The sequence below is a fragment of the Orcinus orca genome, chromosome 19 (genome assembly GCF_937001465.1).
Source record: "Orcinus orca chromosome 19, mOrcOrc1.1, whole genome shotgun sequence".
NCBI classification, from domain to species: domain Eukaryota; kingdom Metazoa; phylum Chordata; class Mammalia; order Artiodactyla; family Delphinidae; genus Orcinus; species Orcinus orca.
In genome coordinates this window covers 32,914,952-32,935,564 of record NC_064577.1, presented here as the reverse complement: position 1 = coordinate 32,935,564, position 20,613 = coordinate 32,914,952, and the positions used below count along the sequence as shown (strand labels likewise).

Below are 20,613 nucleotides of genomic sequence, written 5' to 3'. Positions count from 1 at the left end.
AAGCAGTGATCAGACCTCTCCAGGCCAGGCCGGCCGAGGCCTGGGTGAGGCTGCAGAGGGACTGAAGTGTCTCACTGCTCCGCAGCCTGGCCCTGTGGCCCCCCGAGGCGCCACGCCTCTCCCAAGGTGGGATCAGCCTCTCCCTCCCTGCTGCTTGCCCTGGCCACTGGTCCCAACATCACCTTCTCTGAAAGGTTCCATCCAAGGGTCCGGCCACACCACCTCGGCCTTGCCCCTCTCACCACTTAAGCTGTCTCGAATCACGTGTTCACTCTGCCTGAGCCGTCAATTCCCTGAAGACGGCTCCCTCCACCCTCGACACCTCACACAGCATATGCCAGCTGAGCCCTCCTCACAGGAAGGAGAGGTGGCCGAGGACAGGACAGGGACAGCTGGAAGGGAGAGTCGGCCACCACGCACCCAGAGCCCTTCCCTGCCTCACCCACTTCTGACATCACACTGTCAATATGGGAGCCCCAGCTGTTGGGTCAACTCTCTGGCTGCTCAAACCCTAGAGAAACCTGAGTTCTCGTCTCTTCTCTCCCCTCTGCCTGGGCCCCCCAACCCCCAAACCGAGGGAGGCCCTGCCCTAGAGAGCGGCACCGGAACAGAGCTGCTGGCCCCCGCCTACCACGCAGCCACAGCAGATGAACGTCCTGGAAGCCTGGGCCCCCTCCACCCCACGAGCTTCCCCAGCAGAGCTGTGCAGCACCGTCCACACTCACACCCCAGCCCCACCTTGACCTCAAGACCGCCAGGCACACGGGGGATCCATCAGGGGATCCACCGGGGACCCAAGCCTCAGTCTTCTGCCTCTGGTCGCCTGGTACCAGGTGGCCTGACCTCGCGTGCCCGGCCCTGCCTCCTACGGGCCCCAGAAACACACTAACTAGAAGGTTCCGGCCACGTCTCAGGCCCTGAGTGGCAGGCACTCGTCTGCACTCGGACCCATGATGGCAGGAGCCCCACGGCTCTCAGGGAAGGGGCTCCTCCCGAGAGGCAGCGTCCAGTGCAGTCTCAAGGCCGGCAGCACCCGAGCCCGAGGGAAGGGCAGGCAGAGGGGCCGCCGTGCCTTCTCTAGAGCCCTGAGACTATAGAGGACGTCTGGCTGTGCCCCCTGAGGTGGCCACAGCAGGGGTGCAGATGCCAGGCCCAGACCCCCGAGCCCACGGCCTTCCAGTGGAGGTGCCAACACAGGACTGCAGCCGAGCCCACCCATCAACGGCCCCTGCCAAGGCCCCCAGCTCACCTGGGAGAAGGCAGGCATGGCCACGCTGTAGGGCCTCTGCTTGAAAGGGCCGGCCGTCTGGGCGGGGAAGGCCCGGGACGATGTGCCGTAGTCGGGGGGCGGGAGCGCCAGGTCTTCCTTGTCCAGGAGGTTGCCCGTGCTGCTGCTCTTCCCCTGCTGCAGGCTGTGGGGACGTGGCGCAGGGCCGTCAGCTCGGGCCCCCCACCTCGCCGGGCCCCGCAAGGGAGGCGGAACGAGAGGCTGCTCTCTGGGGCCTGGGGTGCAGCCACGCCGCCCCGGTGGGCCAGCCCCCTCCTAGGAGCGGGGTGTGAAGCGTGCAGGCGGGAGGGGAGCCGAGCCCTACGGCAGCCGCTCAGCCCCTTGCTGGCTCCGGCAGCGAGTCTCCTGCTTTCCCGAGGGCCAGAGGGACCTGGGGGGCTCACGGGGCCCCCACCCCGCCCCCCACAGCTGGCAGCGACCCCCGGGGCTCTCAGACACCGCCCTCAGAGCACCTCCGCACCCCTGCACCCTAGGGCCTCAAAGGCGCAGCCCCTTCCCAGAGCTATGGGCCACCTGCCCCTGTCGGCATGCTCACCTCATGTGCAATCTGTCACCGCCGTCGCCGTCCAGGACCCGGGTATAGGAGAAGGGAAACCAGCCCCGCCTGGAAGAGCAGACCCTGTCAGAGTGTGCCAGGGCCTCTGCGTTCCGGCGCCAAGTCCCACCCATTCCCCGGCCTGGCTGCACCTGAGGGAACACGTGTGCGCGCTCCAGGGAGACCAAGAGACCGCAGCACCCACGCGGGACATGCATGCAGCTCGGAACTGCCCTGCTCCGGACGGGAGCCAGGCTGGGGGTGAGGGAAGGTGCCAGGACCCAAGCAGGGCTCTTACTTCTTCAACAAACAGGGCTGGTTTCCTGCCACGTGGCCCAGCTGGGCGGAGCCCCAACTGGCCACACAGAACCACGGCACCAACGTGAGAGGCTGCCTGGGGGAGGCAGGTGTGGTGTTGGGGATGCGGGTGCCCTGCCGGTGCCCCCGCTCCTCAGAGCTGCCCCTCAAGGGTGGCGGCTGCCAGTGGGCCAGAGCCAGGCTCCGCGCAGCATCTTCCTCCCGGCTAAGGCAGGCTGCTTCTGCCCCGGGGCAGGGGTCTCTCACCCGGCGGACAGACGCATGCAGACAATGGTGGTGGCGGTGGAGTGGGGTGTGAAGCGTGCAGGTGGGACGGGACAGCCCCTGACCTGGGCGGGCCCTGGCTGAACAAGAGCCAGGCGTTGGCACAGCCTCTTGGCAACAGTCGTTCAATTAAGCCGTGACGGCGTGGCCCATCCGGCTCAAGGCCACTTCTAGAACCCCAGCGCGAGGGCTGCTCACATGCACGGAAAGGTTTTGGGGTGGAAGGCTGGCCTCTGCTGACTGGGAGGGCACACATGGGATGATGGGCTAGGTCAGGGGATGTGGAAGTGAGGGACGGTGGGGGGTCCTCGGCTACATCTGTCCCTCCCAACATAAGCGTGGGACCTGGACCATCAGTTCAAAGGAGGACCCAGAGCCCAGAGTCAGGACGTCTGAGGACCAGGTCATGAGGCCGACGTTCCCACTGCCCACACAGGACTCACATCTTGGTCTTCTCGCTCTCGCCATAGTGCCAACCGTCACGGGCCTCAGGCACCAGCAGGGTGATGAAGTCGCCCTCCTTGAAGCTCAGTAGGGTGCTGTTGTCCCCAGCCGCGTGGGAGAAAATGGCCTTCACCCGCATGCGGCCATTGCGCTCCAGACCAGCTGCCATGGAGCTCGAGCGGGGCAGGGTCTTGTTCTCGGCTGCCGGGACGACAGGGCAGGTGTGAGGGGGATCTCTGCCCCGAGCGGGTAAGGGCACGGTCACCCTCCCGTCAGCTCAGCTGCCCGATGGTGAGCGGCTAGGAGGCCCCAGGTGGGCCTGGAGGTGGACTGTCCATCCTGATGGGCGACTACCAGGCCTCCAGGGCTGCGTGGCTCACACTGCGGAAGGGCCGGGAGCTGGGGTGCGTGTGGACTCAGCCTCTGACCTGCCACTCATCAGCAGGGGCAATTCTCTGGGCCTGAGCCTCAGCTTTCCCATCTGCTACTCAGGAGACCCTCACGGGCCGAGGCCACCGGTGGGGCTGCAGGAGGGAGAGTGCCGACCACGGCAGACGTGGGAGGGCGGGAACCTGTGCCACGGTCAGCAAAGCCCTCCCCAGCGTCATCCACCTGCTCCTGTCACCAGCTGAGCTGCTGGCGTCCCCACACTGCCCCGCCCTATCACGTTCACTTAATGGGGGAGCCTGGCCAAGCCCAAGGGTCCAGGAAGGCAATCTCAAAGGGGCCCCCGGGGTGCTGCACACAGGCATGCACACTTGCGAGCCTCTGGACCTCCCCAGCCTCCCCTCAGGTGTGATGTTACTACTACGGGCAGGGCCGGGGCCCCAGCGGAGCTCTTACTGGTGGCGTAGCTGTTCTTGGGGGCCACGCTCTTGCGCACAGGAAGCGTGTTGGAGTAGGAGTCGCTCAGCTTGCTCTGAGACTGCGGAGGAGATGTGGACTTGGGCTGGGCGGCCTTGCGGTCAGCCCAGGGGTTGTAGTCCTCGTTGTCGGGGCCTGAGACGCCATTCATGACCGGCGTGTTCTCCTGGGCAGACAACCGCTGTCGGGAAGAGGCGGCATGGGGGCGGTGTGGCAGGAGGGCCCGGCCCGGGTGAGGCCAGTGTGGAGAACCCCTTGCCCCCAGCAGGGGCGCACCCCAGCTGCTACGGGATGCCAACCGTTGGTGCCAAGGGGGGCCATCCCCCCACACCCCCATAAAGCTTTCCAGAGCAAGGACTTACCCCCACAAACGGGGCCAGCTCAGGGGGCACCGGCAGGGGCTTGGCCCCCGGAATGGGGTCTGAGATGACCAGGTTGGACTTGGAGGCCGACAGGCCGCTGGGGAGTATAGACCCATTGCTGCTGGCCATCTGCTGCATCAGCTGCACGGCGCGGTCTGGGATCTTGTTGGGGTCGGCACAGGCCTGCTGCCACAGCGGCAGCTTCTGTGCCAGCAGCTCCTTGCCCTGAAGCGGAGAAAGCCAAACAGGGTGGCAATGAGGGCCGGCCGCAGGCTCCTGTAGCCTGCCCGCAGGGCTGGGGGAGCCCAGGGCCTGCTGCCGACCTCACTGATGCAGCCCCCTGGCTCCCGCCTGGCACCCCGGGAGGGGCACACCTGGCTAGGGCTGCTCTTCACCAGGTGGGTACCTTACAGCCAGATGAGCCACCTGTAGGTCCCTGACCCCCGACCTAGGAAAGGGGCTGAGAAGATGCAGTGAGCTGTGCAGTCGAGGGACCCTCAGGAGTGAGATCAAACCAAGGCCTGATCAGGGCGGGCCTCCCCAGGGGCCCGAGGGAGCTGAAATGGACAGGTGCTCAAGTGGTCAGCCACGGAACAGAAAGGCCCTTTGTGGGCAAACCATGAGATACTAGGAAGAGCGCCACTTGGGCAGACTTGAGGGCCAGGAAACCTCGCAGGGACAGAGGAGACCGTGGGGAAGGGACAGAGCTGCCCAAAGCCCAGCTACGATCAGGGCACCACCCAGGGGCCCACAAGCCCAGCTGTCCCTCCAGTGTGCACCAGGGCCTGCCCAGGACACAGCTAGCCAGAAGAGCACAGGGCCTGACAAAGGATGAGGAAGCCACAGGCCTGACCGGGGCCCCAGGATGGGGGTGCAGCCAGAGTGAGACACCAGCCTGAGGTTCCCTGCAGCCCATTCAGGGGCCCTGTGTCCACGACACGGACACACTCAGGGCCTGGGGTGCAGCTGTGCCCTCCCCCTCTCCTGGCCCTCTGACTAAAGTGGGCTACCCTACCTGCAACAGGTGACACAACCCATGTTCCACTGCAGACCCCAGACCCCCCCTGGGTGGAGCTGCCCCCCAGCTTGGGGCAGTCACGGTCTCCAGGACCTCAGAAGGGTCTGTCCAGCCCTCACTGTCTCTCCTCACTTATCTTCCCACTTTTTCCGCCCCCCCTATTTTTTGGCAGTGCTGCTCAGCATGAGGGATCTTAGTTCCCTGACCGGGGATTGAACCTGCACCCCCTGCAATGGAAGCGCCGTGTCTTAACCACTGGACCGCCAGGGAAGTCTCTCTTCCCACTTCTTTTGACCTGTGTCTGGGGCAGGGAGGTGGCGCCCACATGGGGAAACTGGAGGTTGCTGGACAAACAGCCCTTTGGAGCAGGCCGTGGCCCCCTCTACCACCTGTTGGTTTAAACCAGGGGCCAACAAACCACCACCCGAGGGCTGGCTGCTCGTCTGTGAACGAGGTTTGACTGGAACACAGCCACGTCCGTTGGTTTACCCATCTGTGGCCACTTCTCTGTGCAATAACCAGAACGAGATATTTACTAACTGGCTCCTGGTTGAGAGAAATAGCTGATGGGTCTGGGCTGGTGGTGAGAAAGCGGGTCAGCAGGGACCCTGTACTAACAGGGACAACCCAGGATCAGGGCGCCGCAGCCCAGGGCTCCCACCCTGATGACAGCCCTGTCGCTGTCGGGCCTGAACCCAGGCACAGGGAAATGCCGGGCGCCTGCTGCTGGGAATAGGCTGGGGTGGTGCTGCCTTCGTGCCCCGGTGCCCCAGCCCGGGGGGCTTGTGCCTCTTTGAAACCTACCAGGGGGCTGGCGTCCAGCTCCCTGGAAAGTTAGCTGTCGTGTCTCGCATACACATGATCAGGCCCCCCAGGAGACGGAGATGGTGGCATCCTGGAAAAGGACTGCTTTCCTGCCCTTCCTGCACGTACGGGCCTGCGCTCTCCCTGACCAGTCACGGGGCCCAGCCGCCAGAGGGCACATATGCCTGCCACAGTATTGCCTGGGGCCGCGTGGGCGCTGCGGAGGCCCTGCTGGAGAACTGCAGCAAGTACCGCCCTGCTGCCAGTGAGCCCTCGGGGCACAGGGCCTGCCGGCAAAGCCGCACTCGGTGGGGTGGCCCGACCCCCAACCCTGCAAAGGACGTAAGTCCTGTCACCGTCCTTGCTTTGCACCTGTGGTGGCGGCAGGCCCTTGGGCAGGCCCAGGCAAGCAGGAGCCTCTCCGCGGAGGGAGGGCATCTGTCTCCTTGGCAGCTCCCGCCTGGGGACCAGAAGCTGAGTCAGATCAAGCATGTGTATGAGGTGCTGACCCGCAGAAGCCCTTTATGGAAAAAGGACACAAACGAGGGCCTCCCTGGTTGGCTGAGCTGCCTAACCACACCTAACTCTCAGAACGTTCTGGAATGTTCCCGCAGACAGCTCTGACCCCACCCCAGCTCCTACCTGTGCACTACAGGAACAGAAGCCTCAGTGAAGCTACCTGTCCCTGCAGGGGAGGTGTGTCCTCTGGGTCTCGCTGGCCCCGGGGGCCTAAGCTGGCCTCTGTAGGGGTTCCCTGGCACTGCAGCCCCTCCCAAGGAGCTTGATCCCTGGAGGAGACCCTCTTAGTGGGCTGTTAGTGTAAGTGCTCTCAAAAACACAGCCCGCAACTTCTAACGGGAGCTTTAACCTGGTAACTCTCCTTCCAGAACTCCCGCCCTGGGGAAATCCAAAACACATGGGATGTTCAGCACAATGTTCCTTCACGACAGCTCCAGGCTGGACGCGTCCCGGTGCTCCCGGGGGAAGCAGTCGTTTCGCCAACAAGGGCTCGGCCCCGCGCAGAGTGAGCACCCACCTTGGAGTGGTAGGCGGCGGAGTTCTTGGCCACGGCACACTGCTTCTCCACCAGGAAGCAGAACCTCCTCCTCTCCTCAGTGAGAGCAGTCTTGTAGCCGTCGGACACGTAGCTCTCCAGCTCCCCCTGCTTGTTGCCGATGGCGTCGATGTACTGGGGGTGGGAGAGGGGATAGAAGAGGCAGATGAGCCAGCGATGGGACAGCGCGCGCTCACCTCCAGTTCTGGGTGGCCCCACGGAGGGGGAGCACACCTCCCGGCCGGCGCACTGGTGTGGGGCTTGGCCGTGTGACTCACCCTGGCCATGGGGCTGCCCTGCTGTGCCACTGCCCCCTGGTGCCCCACCAGCCGTCCATGTGGGGACCATGCTGGCAGGTTGCTTGGTGAGGCTGGTGGCGGTGGTCACCTCCCTCGGACCCGGACTCCAAACCTAATAAAAGCCACCCTAATGCTCGGTAGACCAGGAAAGCTCAGCTGGCACTGTGCTGGAGAATGACTAATTCACACCCAGATCCCATGGGGTGGGCAGAGAACGCAGACACAGGAGACCCCGCTTGATACTGGGGCACCCCAGAACGTTCTCTGCAGGTTGGAAAGTTTCAGTAATAAAGTACCAGCAAGACTAGGGGCAGCTGTCCCAGGGGGGCCTGCAGGCCCCTCTCCACGTCTGGGTGTGGGTCTGCAGGGCCCAGCTTCCCGGGTGTGGGAGCCCTGCCAGCCCCTTCCTGTCTCCCCTCTCGCCCCTCCACGCTCCACACGGGGCACAGACTCCCCGCCCCAAGCTGGTGTCGCTGTCCTTTGGCCGGCCAGGGAGCAGCCTCTGCCCAATCAAGCCCCATCCCCGGCGGCGCGGGCAGGTCCAGGCCACGAGGGGGCGGCCTCCCCCGCCTGACTCGCCCGGCTCCTCCACCAGCTCTGACTCAGCGTGGGTGGGCGGTGCGGAGCCGGTGGGCGCAGTGCAGGCTGTTCCTGTCACCTCCCCTCCCCTCCCCTCCAGCGCGCTCAGCTGGAGGGCGAGGGCCTGCCTGCCGGGCGTGGGCCGTCCCCAGCGCTCTCACCAGTGCACAGCTCAGCTCAGTCAGCGTGAGTGAGCACACTACCCCAGGCAGGGCCTGCCCAGCGCCCTCACCAGGACTGGGACCCTGCTCCCCCCTCCAACGCCTGCAGATCACCCCGCCTTCAACACTGAACCCCCTCTCCTCGCCCTGGGAGTGCAGCCAAAATGGGCCAGTCCACTACCCCAGCCCTAAAGGAGCTGGCCCTGGTCCTCCTGAGCAGCTGCAGGGCCGCCACACCTCGGGGTGGGTGTGCCTGAGAAAGTCTGTGCAGGAGGAGAGAGGCCTCCAGGGCAGCCCTGCCTCCACTGCCGCGGCCCCCCACCCCAGCAGCCCGAGCAGCTCCAAGTGCTCTCCTCCGGGTTCTGAGACGCGTGTGCATCAGAGCCTGCAGCCCCTGCTCCTGCAGAACACCCCCTGCACCGTAGCTCCTCCAGGAAGTAGGGGAGCAAGTCTGCAGATTTGGGGTGCTACTGGGGGCCTGTGGAGGCCACCGTGGGCAAGGCTGTGCTGTGTGGGGAGGTCCCTTCAGATGCCGCCCACCAAGGGGGAGTGGCTCACACCCGAAGCCCTTATGCGGACAGGAAGCCTGGGGGCGGGAACACCCTCTGGACAGAAGGGCCTGGAAGGGGCAGGGCTCCCTCACAGAGAGGGGGACCCTGATGCACAACCCCGCTGCGCCTGCCCTATCACCTAAACAATACCCAATGCTAGACTGAAATCCCCCGGAGGGTCCCACGCCCGCTCTGCTCCGTGGCTGCCCTACCACGTCCAGGGGATGGTGGGACGTCAGCGTGGCCTTGCAGGCTTCAACCAGCCCTGAATAAAGACGCCTCCCTTGGCCTGTCCTGCCCATCCTTGCATACAGGGGCACATACAGGGGCTCGGCTGGGGTCCTGGGAGCCCCTTAAGGGGCAGCCTCAGGAAAAGTTGCTGCGAGGCTCTGGAAGGAGTTTGGCTTTTAACCCCAGGGTAAGCCCCAGCCGGCCAGCCCTTCACCGGGGTCACCACCTCCTACCCTCCCTGGGGGCTGCTCCAGTGCTGGCCAGGGGTGGGCGCGGGGTGAGCCAGGCACGTGGAGACCCCACGCCCAGGCAAGAGGGGCTGAGACACTGAGAGATCAGCACGGAGCCTCATGCAGGAAGGCCCAAGGGAAACCTCCCACTGTACCCTAATTCGGGACTTTGGGGAGGGCAAGGCACCTCCTCCAGCGGTTACCCCAGGACAGCAGCGTAAACTGGGACGTGGGCCCCCAGGGTCCGCCCGCCCTGAGCCCACTGCTGAGGACGGCTCCTCCTCGTGCCGGCCCGGTGTCCCCGTCCGTCCTGCCGACGGTTTCTGGGTTTTCAGGCTGCGGTAACATCTTTCACCTCAACGCTCCCACTCCCTGGAGGGGAGAGAAACCAGCTCTGGACGAGATGACGCGGGGCACTGGCCTCATTAGCTGCCTGGCAGCCTCCCGTGCCGAGGGAGGGAGTGGTGGTTTATTTTTAAGGTTTCCATTTATTCAAACGAGCCCCAAGAATGGCCAGGAGCAGCTCAGGTCTCAGGCAGGGAACCTGGGGCTACGAGAGCCACCCAGTGTCTTCCCAGGGACCACAGGTGCCTGGGATAGGGCAGGAGAGACGTCGAGCTACACCGGCCAGGAGGGCCAGCCCAGGCGGGGGCCACAAGGACCTGGAGAGCCGACCCTTCCTCCACGGTCCCCACACCAATCATCTGGCTTGGGCAGAGAGCTAGCCGGCCAGGACACTGGCTGCCACTTCTGTCAAGGAACGACGGCAGGCCCTCCTGACCTCCTTTCCCAGGACGCTGCCTCCTTGTGGAGAGAGGCCACCACTTCACGGGCAGATCCTAGAAATCGAGGCCAAGTGAGGAGCTTCACCCTCGAACGGGCGGAGGAGGAGGACACACACCCCCGCCCCGCCCCCCGCTGCAGCCTCCAGGCCAAGCTGGCTGCTGGCCGCTGTCGGCAGGGACACTCCCCAAATGTGCAGGAGTGGCCGCGCTCTCTGGGACGTGCAGAGGACAGAACGTGCCTGACCCTACAGCTCTGATGACTTAGCAACAGGCCCCAGAAAACGCCCCAAGCCGGTCCCTGCCACGGGCAGGCACCGTGGCCAGGCTCCTGGCGTCCTGCATCCTCCCTGCCCCCACCTTCCCCTGCTCCTTGCTTAGCGGGTGCTATGGAGACCACACTATAGAAACACCCAGCTGAAAGCATTTAAGACCCACAGAACGCTCCCACTTAGTCACCCTGGGCTGAACAGCCCTGTAATCCGAGAAGACAAAAGTGATCAGAACACACGTCTCCTCTCCTCCGTGGAGCAAGCCAGTGACTCAGAGCGGGGGAGGGGCATTCTAGAAAACACCCGAGGCTTTGGTTTCCCTCACCGGATAGGCCATCGTGGCTTTCCCACGTTTCTCAAAACCCCAACGCTGCCCCTAACCACTGCAGCTGGTGAATGACAGCGGAATCCTTGGGCCTCAGCTGTCACCACTAGTAACCATTACTCCAAGGAGACAAGGAGGGGACCCGATTAGCTGCGATGTACAGGAAGGTACAGCCAGAATCTGCCGCCCCCAAGCTGCATTCATTCAGCCACTGGGCACCTTCTGGGGGCAGCCCTGCTGACCGGGCCCGTGCCCACTCCCTGGTCTGATGCACCTGGCACCCAGGCCAAGAATAGGGAGGACAGCCTGGGTCAGTGGGTGAAGCTTGGTGAGGGCTGTGGCAGCGGTTCAGTGGATTGTTGGAGGACCCTTAAAAATCTCATTTAAACACAAGAGCTCAGAGCAAGGCTCGGGAGAGGGCAACTGCGCCCTCCTGCCCACGGTCCAGCAGATGCAACAGCTAGCAGGCAGCTCTGCGGGGAATGTGCTGTGCGCACACCCTTAGGCAGAAAGTGCAGTGCCTCTTGCAAGCATCAGGGACCCATGGGCCCCGGGCTTCCTAATTTCCTGAGAAAGGGCCCACAGCCATCACTAGATTGGAGGGTGGGGTGGGGTGGTGGTGGTGGTCCGTGACCAAACAGATCCCACTGCCCACGCCCTGCACAGCACACTCACACGCTGGCGTGTCCAGAAAGGATGTGCTGGGAGGGGTGCACCCATGGGCATCCCCATGCCCAGACCCCAGGAGAGAACGTGGGGCCACTTCTGTCCACACCAGTGGGCTGGACATGCTGACAAAGGCTTGCGGTCCAAGGGGACGGGGTCTCAGCAATCTGTGAGCACGCTGAGCCGAGGCCTCGGGTGGCCACCAGGGAGCGCGCCAAGCCTCCAGGACCCACGCCTTCCAGGTCTGGGGTCTGCTCTGCTGCCCTGGGACCTGGAGGAGGATGGAGCCCGGGCTCCTGTGCCCACCTTGCTGGGTGGTCCCTGCCAAGTCTCTGGACCCTTTGGGTCTCAGTTTCCTCAGGGGCTGAGCCAGATCGTCAGCACCCGACATGGCAGCCCCTGCCTCATGTGATCTTGGAGGTTCTGCAGGTACAAAATTCACATCCAGCTTCAAAGACTCAGCAGAAAAACAGGAACGCAGAACACCTCACTAGTATCTGTTACAATGATTGCGTGTCTAAATAACACTCTAGACATGTGCCACTAAATAAAGCACTTCACCCGTTTCTTCTCACTGTTTTACATGCCCACCTCTCAGGGTGAAAAGACAGGTGCCGTGTGCCCGGTGCTGCCCCCGAGAGCCCTCCCAGCTCTGACAGCATAAGATGCTCCCGATTTCCCACGGTGCTATCCAAGTAGGCAGCCCAGTCTGGAGGGGGAATTGTGTGGCTTGATCTGGTGAATTGGGGGTAGGTCTGGGAGGGACCAAGGGAAGGGAAAGAGTCCCCCAGAGGACTGAGAATCCTGACACTATCTGTGGACACAGAAGCCCTAAGAGGACGCAGTGGCTTCTGGCTTCTCAGTTGTTCTTTTCCAGGAAGACCCCTAACTGCTTATACCCCAAGGAAAGAAGATGTCCCACTGCTGGGATGCGGTGCCTTGTCCACAGACCGCCTTTCACACTGAAGAGCTTTTTAAAATGAGAACAGCAGATGCATAAGGGGCTTAAACCACGGCCATCAAACTCCACGGGTTAACAGGAGCAGCCTCTGCCATTATCTTTTTTGAAGATCTAAATTATGGTTATTTTGTTTTTGCTTTATTACACATCCCTTGAAATAGAACAAATCTCTCTCTCCTCTTTCTCAGAGGGCAATCTGGAGGCGCCTTCCGGAACAAGGGAGCCCAGTGAGGGGGAGCCAACTGCAGGAACCGCCTGCTTTACTCAGCACAGGCCCCGGCAACAGCCACACCCCACACCCAGAACACTCGAGGCCCCACTCTCTGCGTCTCAGAGAGGGAACGGGGAAGATGGATCAGGGCAGAGGAGGGGGCCCCTGGCAACCTAAACCCCAGCTGGGTGGGTGGGCCCTCTGCTGTCCCAGCAGCAGAAGCCTGCCTTGGAGCTGTCAGCAGCTCCAAGTGCTGGGCTGCTGAGAGCCTGGCACTGGGCCGGCAGGGACCATCCAGGGCCCTGGCCCTCTGCGCTCGGGCAGAAGGTTTGGCCCACACTGGGGGTGACCCCGCCCCACACCCACGCCCATCCATCTGCCTCCAGCCTTCTCTTCCTGGGCTCTCCCCTCTGCTGCAGTCTTGGCGGCCCCTCCCCACAGAGCTCAGAGCCTACACAAGGGGTGGACAGGGCACACTGCCTCCCCGTGGCCCCCACCGGCCGGCCACACACCAACGCGAATCCCAAAGGCACAGATGACTGCTGGGTTTTCTAACAGTCATGGTGTCCCTTGGAGGACGAGGACTCCTGCCTAATCAGAGCTGGGCTGGGGGTGGGGCCAAAGGAAACAGAAACGGGAGAAATCCTTGGCCAAGCCCCTCCGGATCTATAAGGGGATCGTGCACCCAGAGCCTGACCAACTCCACCCAGCACTGCTTCCCAAAGTGCTTCATCCGGGATGGCTCTCGGCACCAGTCCCACCCCAGCCCGGACCCTTCCGTCAGAAGCACTGGAGACCGCCAGCCAGCCAGGGGCCGGCTGTCCATCAGAATCACCCCGAAGCTTTGAGAACCTGACAGGCTAAAGTACAACCACGCACCCGCATGCCTGGGGAGGGGGACCCTGGGCCAGAGACAGGGCGCCAGACAAGGCCTGTGACCACGCCCTGTCAGACACACGGTACGTCCTCCACTGACTGTCCCCTGTAGCCGCCTCCACAGAGATGGGCGCTTCGGTCAGTGCCTGGTCCGGCGAGCACGGCAATGACCAGAGGTGCAGGGCGTGACCTCAGCCGTGTGGGCAGTACTTGGTGTGCTCCCTACTTCTAGAAAAAACCCTCTGTCCTAGTTTGTGCCCCAAATGCCTCTAAGTGCCTGTTCCCTGACCTATAATTAAAATCAATTCTCTCGCTGGAAATCCCAAAACACAGTCTCAATTATCAGCAGTTCACGAAACTGGCCCAGTCCCACTCACGGGGAGCCCATCCCAGACGGACTGACAGACAGACAGACACGCTCACAGGGGACAAGGCTCCGCCCCATTCAGGAGCTGAGGTGCCTCGGGGGAGGTGTGTAGGTGCTCCAAGGGTCAACCCCTGCCTGGAGGGTGCTCGGGGGCCTCTCTACCCTCCCTGGCGAGCATCCTGCCCACACTGAGCTCCAGTCAGGGAGGGAAAACACATGGACCAGGGGTGCCAGAAGGCTCACAGGTGATCCCAGGGATTGACCCAAGGAAGTCCACCCATCCTGGGACCACTGAGTCAGCCCACACCTGCATCCACTTGTGGGAGCCCTGGGCAGCATATCCATACCTAGAAAACAGAGCTGCATGGGCTCCGTCAGTCTGGGGTCCCACCTCCTCTACCAAGAGGCGCTGCAGCTCACGTCACCCCAGGGGCTTCTGTGGCTCGGGGATGCCCAGGTGTGGCCCCTGTGCCAGCTGTGGGGCCCAGGCCCACACCCACCTACACATACTGCCCACTGGGCTACATGTGACCCAGGCCCCGGTGAAGGTCCCCGGAGTGGAGACCCTGGGGATACAGAGGGGGCTTCAAGAGAGCGGGGGGGGGGGGGGGGCACGGGTGCCTGGGGTCCTTCCCCACCTCCCCAGGGGCCCAAACAGTCTGGAATCCTGCCCCCACTTGGTGACAGCGTGCAAACACATCTGCTTGGAGTAAGCAGGTCTAGTGGCCAGGATGTCCTGTGGGTCCAGGTGAGGCCAAGCTCTCCAGGGCAGGGCCATGAACTACAGTCTGGACGGACAGAGCTGCCCCCACGGCTGATACGCTACAGGAGTGGACTGCATGAGAGCTGGGGTGTCGGCTGTTCTACGAAATGGAGACAGGGAGAACAGAGTCCTGCTCTTCCTCAGGAAAAGAGTGTCTTGGGCTTCCCTGGTGGCACAGTGGTTAAGAACCCGCCTGCCAATGCAGGGGACATGGGTTCGATCCCTGGCCCGGGAAGATCCCACATACCGCGGAGCAACTAAGCTTGTGCGCCACAACTACTGAGCCTGAGCTCTAAAGCCTGCAAGCCACAACTACTGAGCCCAAGTGCCACAACTACCGAAGCCTGTGCGCCTAGAGCCCATGCTCCACAACAAGAGAAGCCACCGCAATGAGAAGCCCACGCACCGCAACGAAGAGTAGTCCCCACTCGCCGCAACTAGAGAAAGCCTGGGTGCAGCAACGAAGACCCAACACAGCCAAAAATAAATTAAAAAAAAAAAAAAGAGTGTCTTAAACAGACCATTTCCTGTGACTAGCAGGACCTCAGGCAAGGCGAGGGGCAGGGCCGGCTAAACACACCTGCCCTGCCCAGGCATTTCCTCTAGGGGAAACAGTGGGGAGGGGAGGGGCTGTCACACCAAAAGGTGCCTAAGGCCCTCCCAGCCCCCAGCAGCCACACCTCAAAGGAGACATCAGGTCCTGGCTCCTGGCCAGGTCTGCAAAGGTTCCAAGAACCAGAAGGAACAGACCCAGGTGCCAAAGGACCCTCACATGCCCAGGTGGGCTGGGCACCTCCACAAGGCCACCAGGTAGGCCAGAACCGTCCACGGGACAGGTGGCCAGCATGCCTTCCACGGTCTCACAGCACACTGGGCACCCACCCCCTCCGGCACAGACGCGGGATGAGGGACTCTGAGCGTGCCCCAGCCTGGCCTCTCAGGTTCAGCGCCACCAGGGAACAAAAAACACACTGGCTGGACTGTCGCTGGAAAGACAACCACAACCGGAATAACATCACATGCCACCTATCACCGCGTCAGCAGCCTGGGCTGGATGGCGAGAGGGACAGCGTGGAACACAGCCCCCAGCCCTCCCTGGGAGGAACTCGATTACTGGGGGAGAACCACTGCAGTAACACCCTCAGGAGGCCAAGGGGCAGGTAGAGAGGGGGTTGGGGTGGGTCTGGGAAAGACAAGGGAAACTGAGGAAGTGCACAGAACGGGGAGGGGTGATCTCGCTTTGCTCAGGCCCCAGGGCCCTTCCTGCTCTGAGATGGGAGGAAGGCCGAGGTACACCCCTCCGAAGCGGGGAAACCGAGAGAGAACATGGAGCTCACCGTGACCACACGGCCAGTGCACACGGGGCACAGCTGGGATCCAAACCCAACGGCCAGGGCCTCATGGCTATGCCCAGGCGGTGACAGGCCACAGGGGGGTGAAGAGGAGGCCCCTGAGCAAGAGCCTCAGGGCAGATACCCGGAGGGGACTGGGCCTCAGCGGGGGCAGCAGGGCTGTGCTGAGGATACAGGGCAGAGGGGAGCCTCAGTTGTGGGGTGACCCTTGGACATGGGAAGAAAGGTCAGCACTGGATGTCTCCCAGGTCCCAGGAGGCCAGGCTGGACATGGCCGGCCTCACCAAGCTGGGGAACTGCTGGGAGGCCCCCCCCAAGGAGAGAACCACCACCCAACTGCCCATATGGAAAGACTAAGGTTTGCAGAGCCTGTGCTGTGTCCCCCTGGCCCTGCGTGGCTGGGGGAGCAGATCCCACCCTCTCGGCCCTGCAGGCCCAGACTCCAGAGTGGAGCAGTCAGGGCTCTCCAGAAGAGAGAGGTCTTGCAGTGGGTGGCAGGGGCTCTGGGGCAAGGGGAGTGGGCCACTGGGAACCACAGGCAGCAGAGCCACGATGACCCAGGCCTGTGTGGCTCCGAGTCACGTAGGAGTGAACACCATGGATGACGCCAGCCCACACGCACTGACGTCTGCCCGGCCTGTCCCCTCCCAGCCACAGGATGCACCGGCCGGGACACGGTCCCTTCTGACGGCTCTCAGCAAGCTGGTCACAGCAGCACCAGCTCGTCCAGGGAGAGGGCCTCGGCACAGGACGGAGCCTCCAAGTCCATGGCCGTAAAGGGGAACGAAGCACAGGTACGTGATGATAAAAAGGAACGAAGCACTGACACACACAGCGTGGACGAACCTCAGAAACGTCACGCCGAGGGCAAGAAGCCAGACGCAGGTCACTTGCCGTCTGATCCCGGTCATGCCGCCGGGGGGCGGGGAGGGACCGGTGAAGACGGGCTTTCTTTCTGGGGCCGTGACAACATTCTAAAATGGACTGTGGTGACAGTTACACAACGCTATACGAACGTACTCAAAATCAAACGGGTGAGTTATATGGTATGTGAATTACCTCTCGATAAAGCTGTCACCAAAAAAAAAGCACCTTAAGGAGCGGGGAGTGCACAGGCTGAACCCCTGGAAAGCCAGCCTCCTGTCCCTGTCACCAGGCCTCCAAACCAGTCCCCAGGGTTCCCTCAGATAGGGCTCTGAGGAGGCCACTGCCCTCCCAGGCAGCGGGTCAAGGTTTTCAGGAAACAAAATGGCAAAACACGTCAAGGATGGGACAGAACAGAAAAACGGACACACACCAGTGCAGGTGTCTTTCCAGCCCCGACCTCATGACACTCTCCCAGGAGCACATCCCGGGCGGGGGTGACTCGGGAGGGTTCCCTGCAGCAGCGCTCTTGCGGCGGGGAGGGGAGGCCTCGAGGTGGTGACGGATTACAGACGGTCTTTTGAGACGATGGTCACGAGACTGTGGATGTGGGGAAACGCGTCTGACTTGGGGAAGGGATGCTAGAGAGAGGCGGGAGTTGAGTCACTGCGACTACATGAGGAACACACCTGAGTAAGGGGCTGCAGGAGACTGGCGGCTGCTTCCCACACGGCAGGTTGCGGTTCTCAGCTGCCGCTGCGCCCCCCCCCCCATCCTCTCCACTGGGTGCCCCAGGCACAGAGGGACGCAGAGGCCGGGCCGCCCCGGGGGAGCAGGAGGCCTGCTCGTCTATGCCGCACTCAAGTGGGCAGGACCGGCCTCTTGGCCCTGGCGTGCTCCAGAGGTGCTTGCGGGCAGCGGTGTGGGCACCATGGGGCATGCGCGGGCACCATGCACAGAGGGCCCCAGGCAGTGCCCCCAGGCTCACTGCCCTGATCACTGGCAGGAAGGGTGGGGCTTCAGGAGGTGAGGGGTTCACCCCAGGGGTCACCCCCATGCCTGTGCCCAGGGGAAGCTTCCACTGCCGACCACTGGGGGCTATCCTGTTCCTCCTTATCTGAGACGTGCGACCTTGGAGAGCAGCGTCTGGGCCTGATCTGTGTCAACTGGCTGCAGGGTTCTGGTGAATCAGGTGTATCAGGGCCGTGCCCGTCACAGGCCACGCTGTCCTAAATCCTTGCCCCTCACCCCAGCACGTAACGCCTACAACCAGGGCTGCCCCTCCCGTGCCCTGCAATGCCACCTGCCTCACGCTGAAGAGTCACTGAGATGCTGGACCAGCCAGCATCTGCCTGCCCCGGGGTCTCTGGGTCTGTGCTGGGAGCAGGCATTCACAAGTCAGTCAGAGTAACGGTCTGGGATCTCTGGCCGAAGTAGGAATCAGAGCAACAGGCAGGAAGATTCCGCCTGGGTTCTGCTCCTTCGGTGGAGAGCCCTCTGGTACCCACCGAGGCTACAGGATGGGACTGCTGTCCTGCTGGCTCCGGGACGCCGGGCACCCAACGACCCAAAATCCCCCAGGAGAGTGGAGCCTGGCTCTGCCCAGTTTCATCAGGAGGGATCAGCCTCGCCCCCCGAGACCAAGAAGGGTGAGTGCTGGGGACAGACAAGAGCGCCTGCCCTTCACCGCTCACTAAAAGGCCCGAGAAGTCCCAAAACCATGACCGGGGACCCAACACTCCTGTGTCCCCAGGCAGAGCCCCCAGCACGCGGCGGCCGAGTCCCACCTGCAGCTCCTTGTCCGAGTACTTCTGGGGGTTTTTGCTCCCTTGGCTCTTCTTGCGGAGTTTCTTCAGCTCGGCCTGGCACTTGTCCAGTGCATCACCTTTGCTCCTTTGCTCCGTCTGGTATTTCTTCAGCGCAGCCTGAGATTCAAACAACAAAACCATGGGCAATGAGCTGGTGCGCCCCTCCCGCTCTCAACTGGGCCACAGCGGCCCCGAACCTGTGGACGGCAGGAATTGTGCAGCTGCAAACCTGAGGCCTCAGCTCTGCCCACTCTGGAGGCAAAGATCAGGGCTGGGAAAACCAGCCAGCCTCCCTCTCTCCCACCGAGCCGCCTCGCTCTCTCCCACCGCAGGGCCGGAAGTGCCTCAGGTCAAATCATGTAATGAACACTGACAGAGCCCAGCCCCTCGCCCTTCTTGTCAACCTGGGAGAGGTGACAGGGCAGGGTCAGGGCATGAAGAACTCCAGGAAACGACAGCGGGTCAGAGGAGTTCACACAGGTTCCACAGGGCGGCTGCCTCACATCGTTTTTACAAAAAGCGGCCGAGAGGCGGGGGTAGTGGAACCTGGCATGTGGGGCATCAGACGCAAGAGTCCACTCACGGGGTCACATTTAGTTTCAAATGGGCATGAATGTCAGAGGAGCTGCAGGAAACCCACAGGATGGAGAGCTCACAGGAAGATGAAAACCGTTCAGACAGGGAAGGATTCACACACAGCAGAGCCCAAGCAGCTCAGGGTGACCAGCAGGTACAGGGTGGGGGCTACTTACGCTCAGGTACCTGGAGTCCAGCTCCACCTTCTGCTCCAGCTGCGTTAGCAGCTCGTTGTGAAAAGACTTCAGCTGGACATGGAGAGAAAACAGCCGTCAGCTCCGACGTGTGGCTGTCCCGGGAGAGGGGGGGCGGTCACCACGACCATGGCACCTGGGACGCTGGGCACCCCAATGGGCGAGAGGAGCTTGTCTGATCCAGGAGCCGATGACCCCGCAGCGACAGGTGGGCCCCGCGGGGCCACGCGGCCCCGGGAGTGAGTGCTGAACTGAAGCCTGGCCTTCGACAGGCATGGAGCCTCGCTTCCCTCGGGGAGACAGAGACCGCCTCCCCACTGTCCCTGCTCTCCCGTGCTGGTGGGTAACATAGGCACAAGCTGACACGAGCCGTAGACCTGCTAGGTCCTGGCAGGACCTACAGTCTCGGTGCACCTGTGCTTCCCCAGGCCACCACTCGAGATGTCCCCATGTGGCCCTGCGTGTGAGCCAGCTGAGAATAACACCCCATCTTGGCCGTGTCCTTTTCTTCCAGGTCCGTCTGTATATCCTCAGCCCCCATGGTGGTCACATCCCTGGTGTGTGACTTCTCTCTCAGGCCCTGGGGACACCCCCACCTCTCTGGGTATGACCACAGGAAGGCACATACTTCCCTAGTGGATGCACGGCCACAGCACATGCCCGGCTCTTCCCCTCGCCTCTGACAGCGCCTGCTCACCTGCATCTGCCCCTCCCTCCCCGGGGTCGCACTGGGAGGCTGGGACTCACCATTTCCTCCAATTGATTTTGAATCTGCCTGTGGACTTCGGCCATCTGGAAGAGAACGTCCCCTGGGAGGCAGATGGCAGGAGAGAAAAGCAGGAGGAAAGTGAGCTACTCAGAATCACTGTCTTATCACTCCCTCCACGGCTGGGGAGCAGGTACCAGTGGGCCAGGCACTGGGGTTGCTGTGGTCTGGGGACCGGCGGGCAGGGGTGTGCTGGGGGCAGGGGGAGGGGTGCCTCTCCAGGTGATGCCGCCAAGAGGAGATGGGAAATTCTAGAATGACAAGGATACACAGTGGCTTGGTGTCTCTGGGGGTTTGGGGGACTCAGGCATCTGCACTGGATCTGAGATTCATGGCAGAGGTAAGAAGACCGGAGACCCTACGTTTGCAGGTTTCAACCCTGCGTGCGACCCTGTGAGCACATGCATCTCCTCTCACAGGCGCCAACCACCAGCGGCCCACCTACCTCGGGCCCAGGCAGAGGTAGCCACAACACGTAGCCCCTGTGCGTTCCGGGACGTGGCGTGGAAGGAAGGTGGCCGTGAAAGGAGGGACCCCTCGGCCCAAGACACGTCATGGTCAGCAGAGTCCCGACACCCACCCCAAATCAACACTGTGGAACAGAAGCTCCGAGCTGGGGCACTCATGGTACCTGCCTCCGAAGACCCTCAGGGCCACTGCCCACACCCACAGGGTCAGCGTGAAGGACTTCCTTGCACAAATGGCTCATTTCCTCCTCTGCAGAGGGTGGGTCTGGAACGGGCAGTGTGAGCTCCATTCATTTCATTGGCAAATATTTGCTAAGCAGCCCTTTCTGGCGGCAGGCACTAACCATGCGCTGTGGCCACA

At 62.7% G+C, this 20,613-nt stretch overlaps 1 protein-coding gene across 13 annotated transcripts in view; it reads right to left on the bottom strand.

Annotated features, from left to right (window-relative positions):
- The window catches only part of BAIAP2 (BAR/IMD domain containing adaptor protein 2), a 71,292-nt gene that overhangs the window by 10,305 nt on the left and 40,374 nt on the right, over window positions 1–20,613 (bottom strand). For 11 of the 13 annotated variants that reach the window (XR_007473266.1, XR_007473267.1, XR_007473268.1 and 8 more), the window contains exons 4-12: window positions 19,767–19,828; window positions 19,002–19,073; window positions 18,229–18,366; window positions 6,934–7,086; window positions 4,076–4,300; window positions 3,693–3,894; window positions 2,849–3,050; window positions 1,824–1,892; window positions 1,250–1,412 (exon numbers count right to left, since the gene is read on the bottom strand). Coding sequence is in view for 7 of the 13 variants with exons in the window: in XM_049701476.1 (XP_049557433.1) it covers window positions 1,250–1,412; window positions 1,824–1,892; window positions 2,849–3,050; window positions 3,693–3,894; window positions 4,076–4,300; window positions 6,934–7,086; window positions 18,229–18,366; window positions 19,002–19,073; window positions 19,767–19,828 (1,286 nt within the window). In the remaining 6 variants the exon portion in view is untranslated. The remainder of the gene's footprint in view (window positions 1–1,249; window positions 1,413–1,823; window positions 1,893–2,848; window positions 3,051–3,692; window positions 3,895–4,075; window positions 4,301–6,933; window positions 7,087–18,228; window positions 18,367–19,001; window positions 19,074–19,766; window positions 19,829–20,613) is intronic. The other 2 variants (XM_033438711.2, XM_033438712.2) reach the window with 1 other exon arrangement.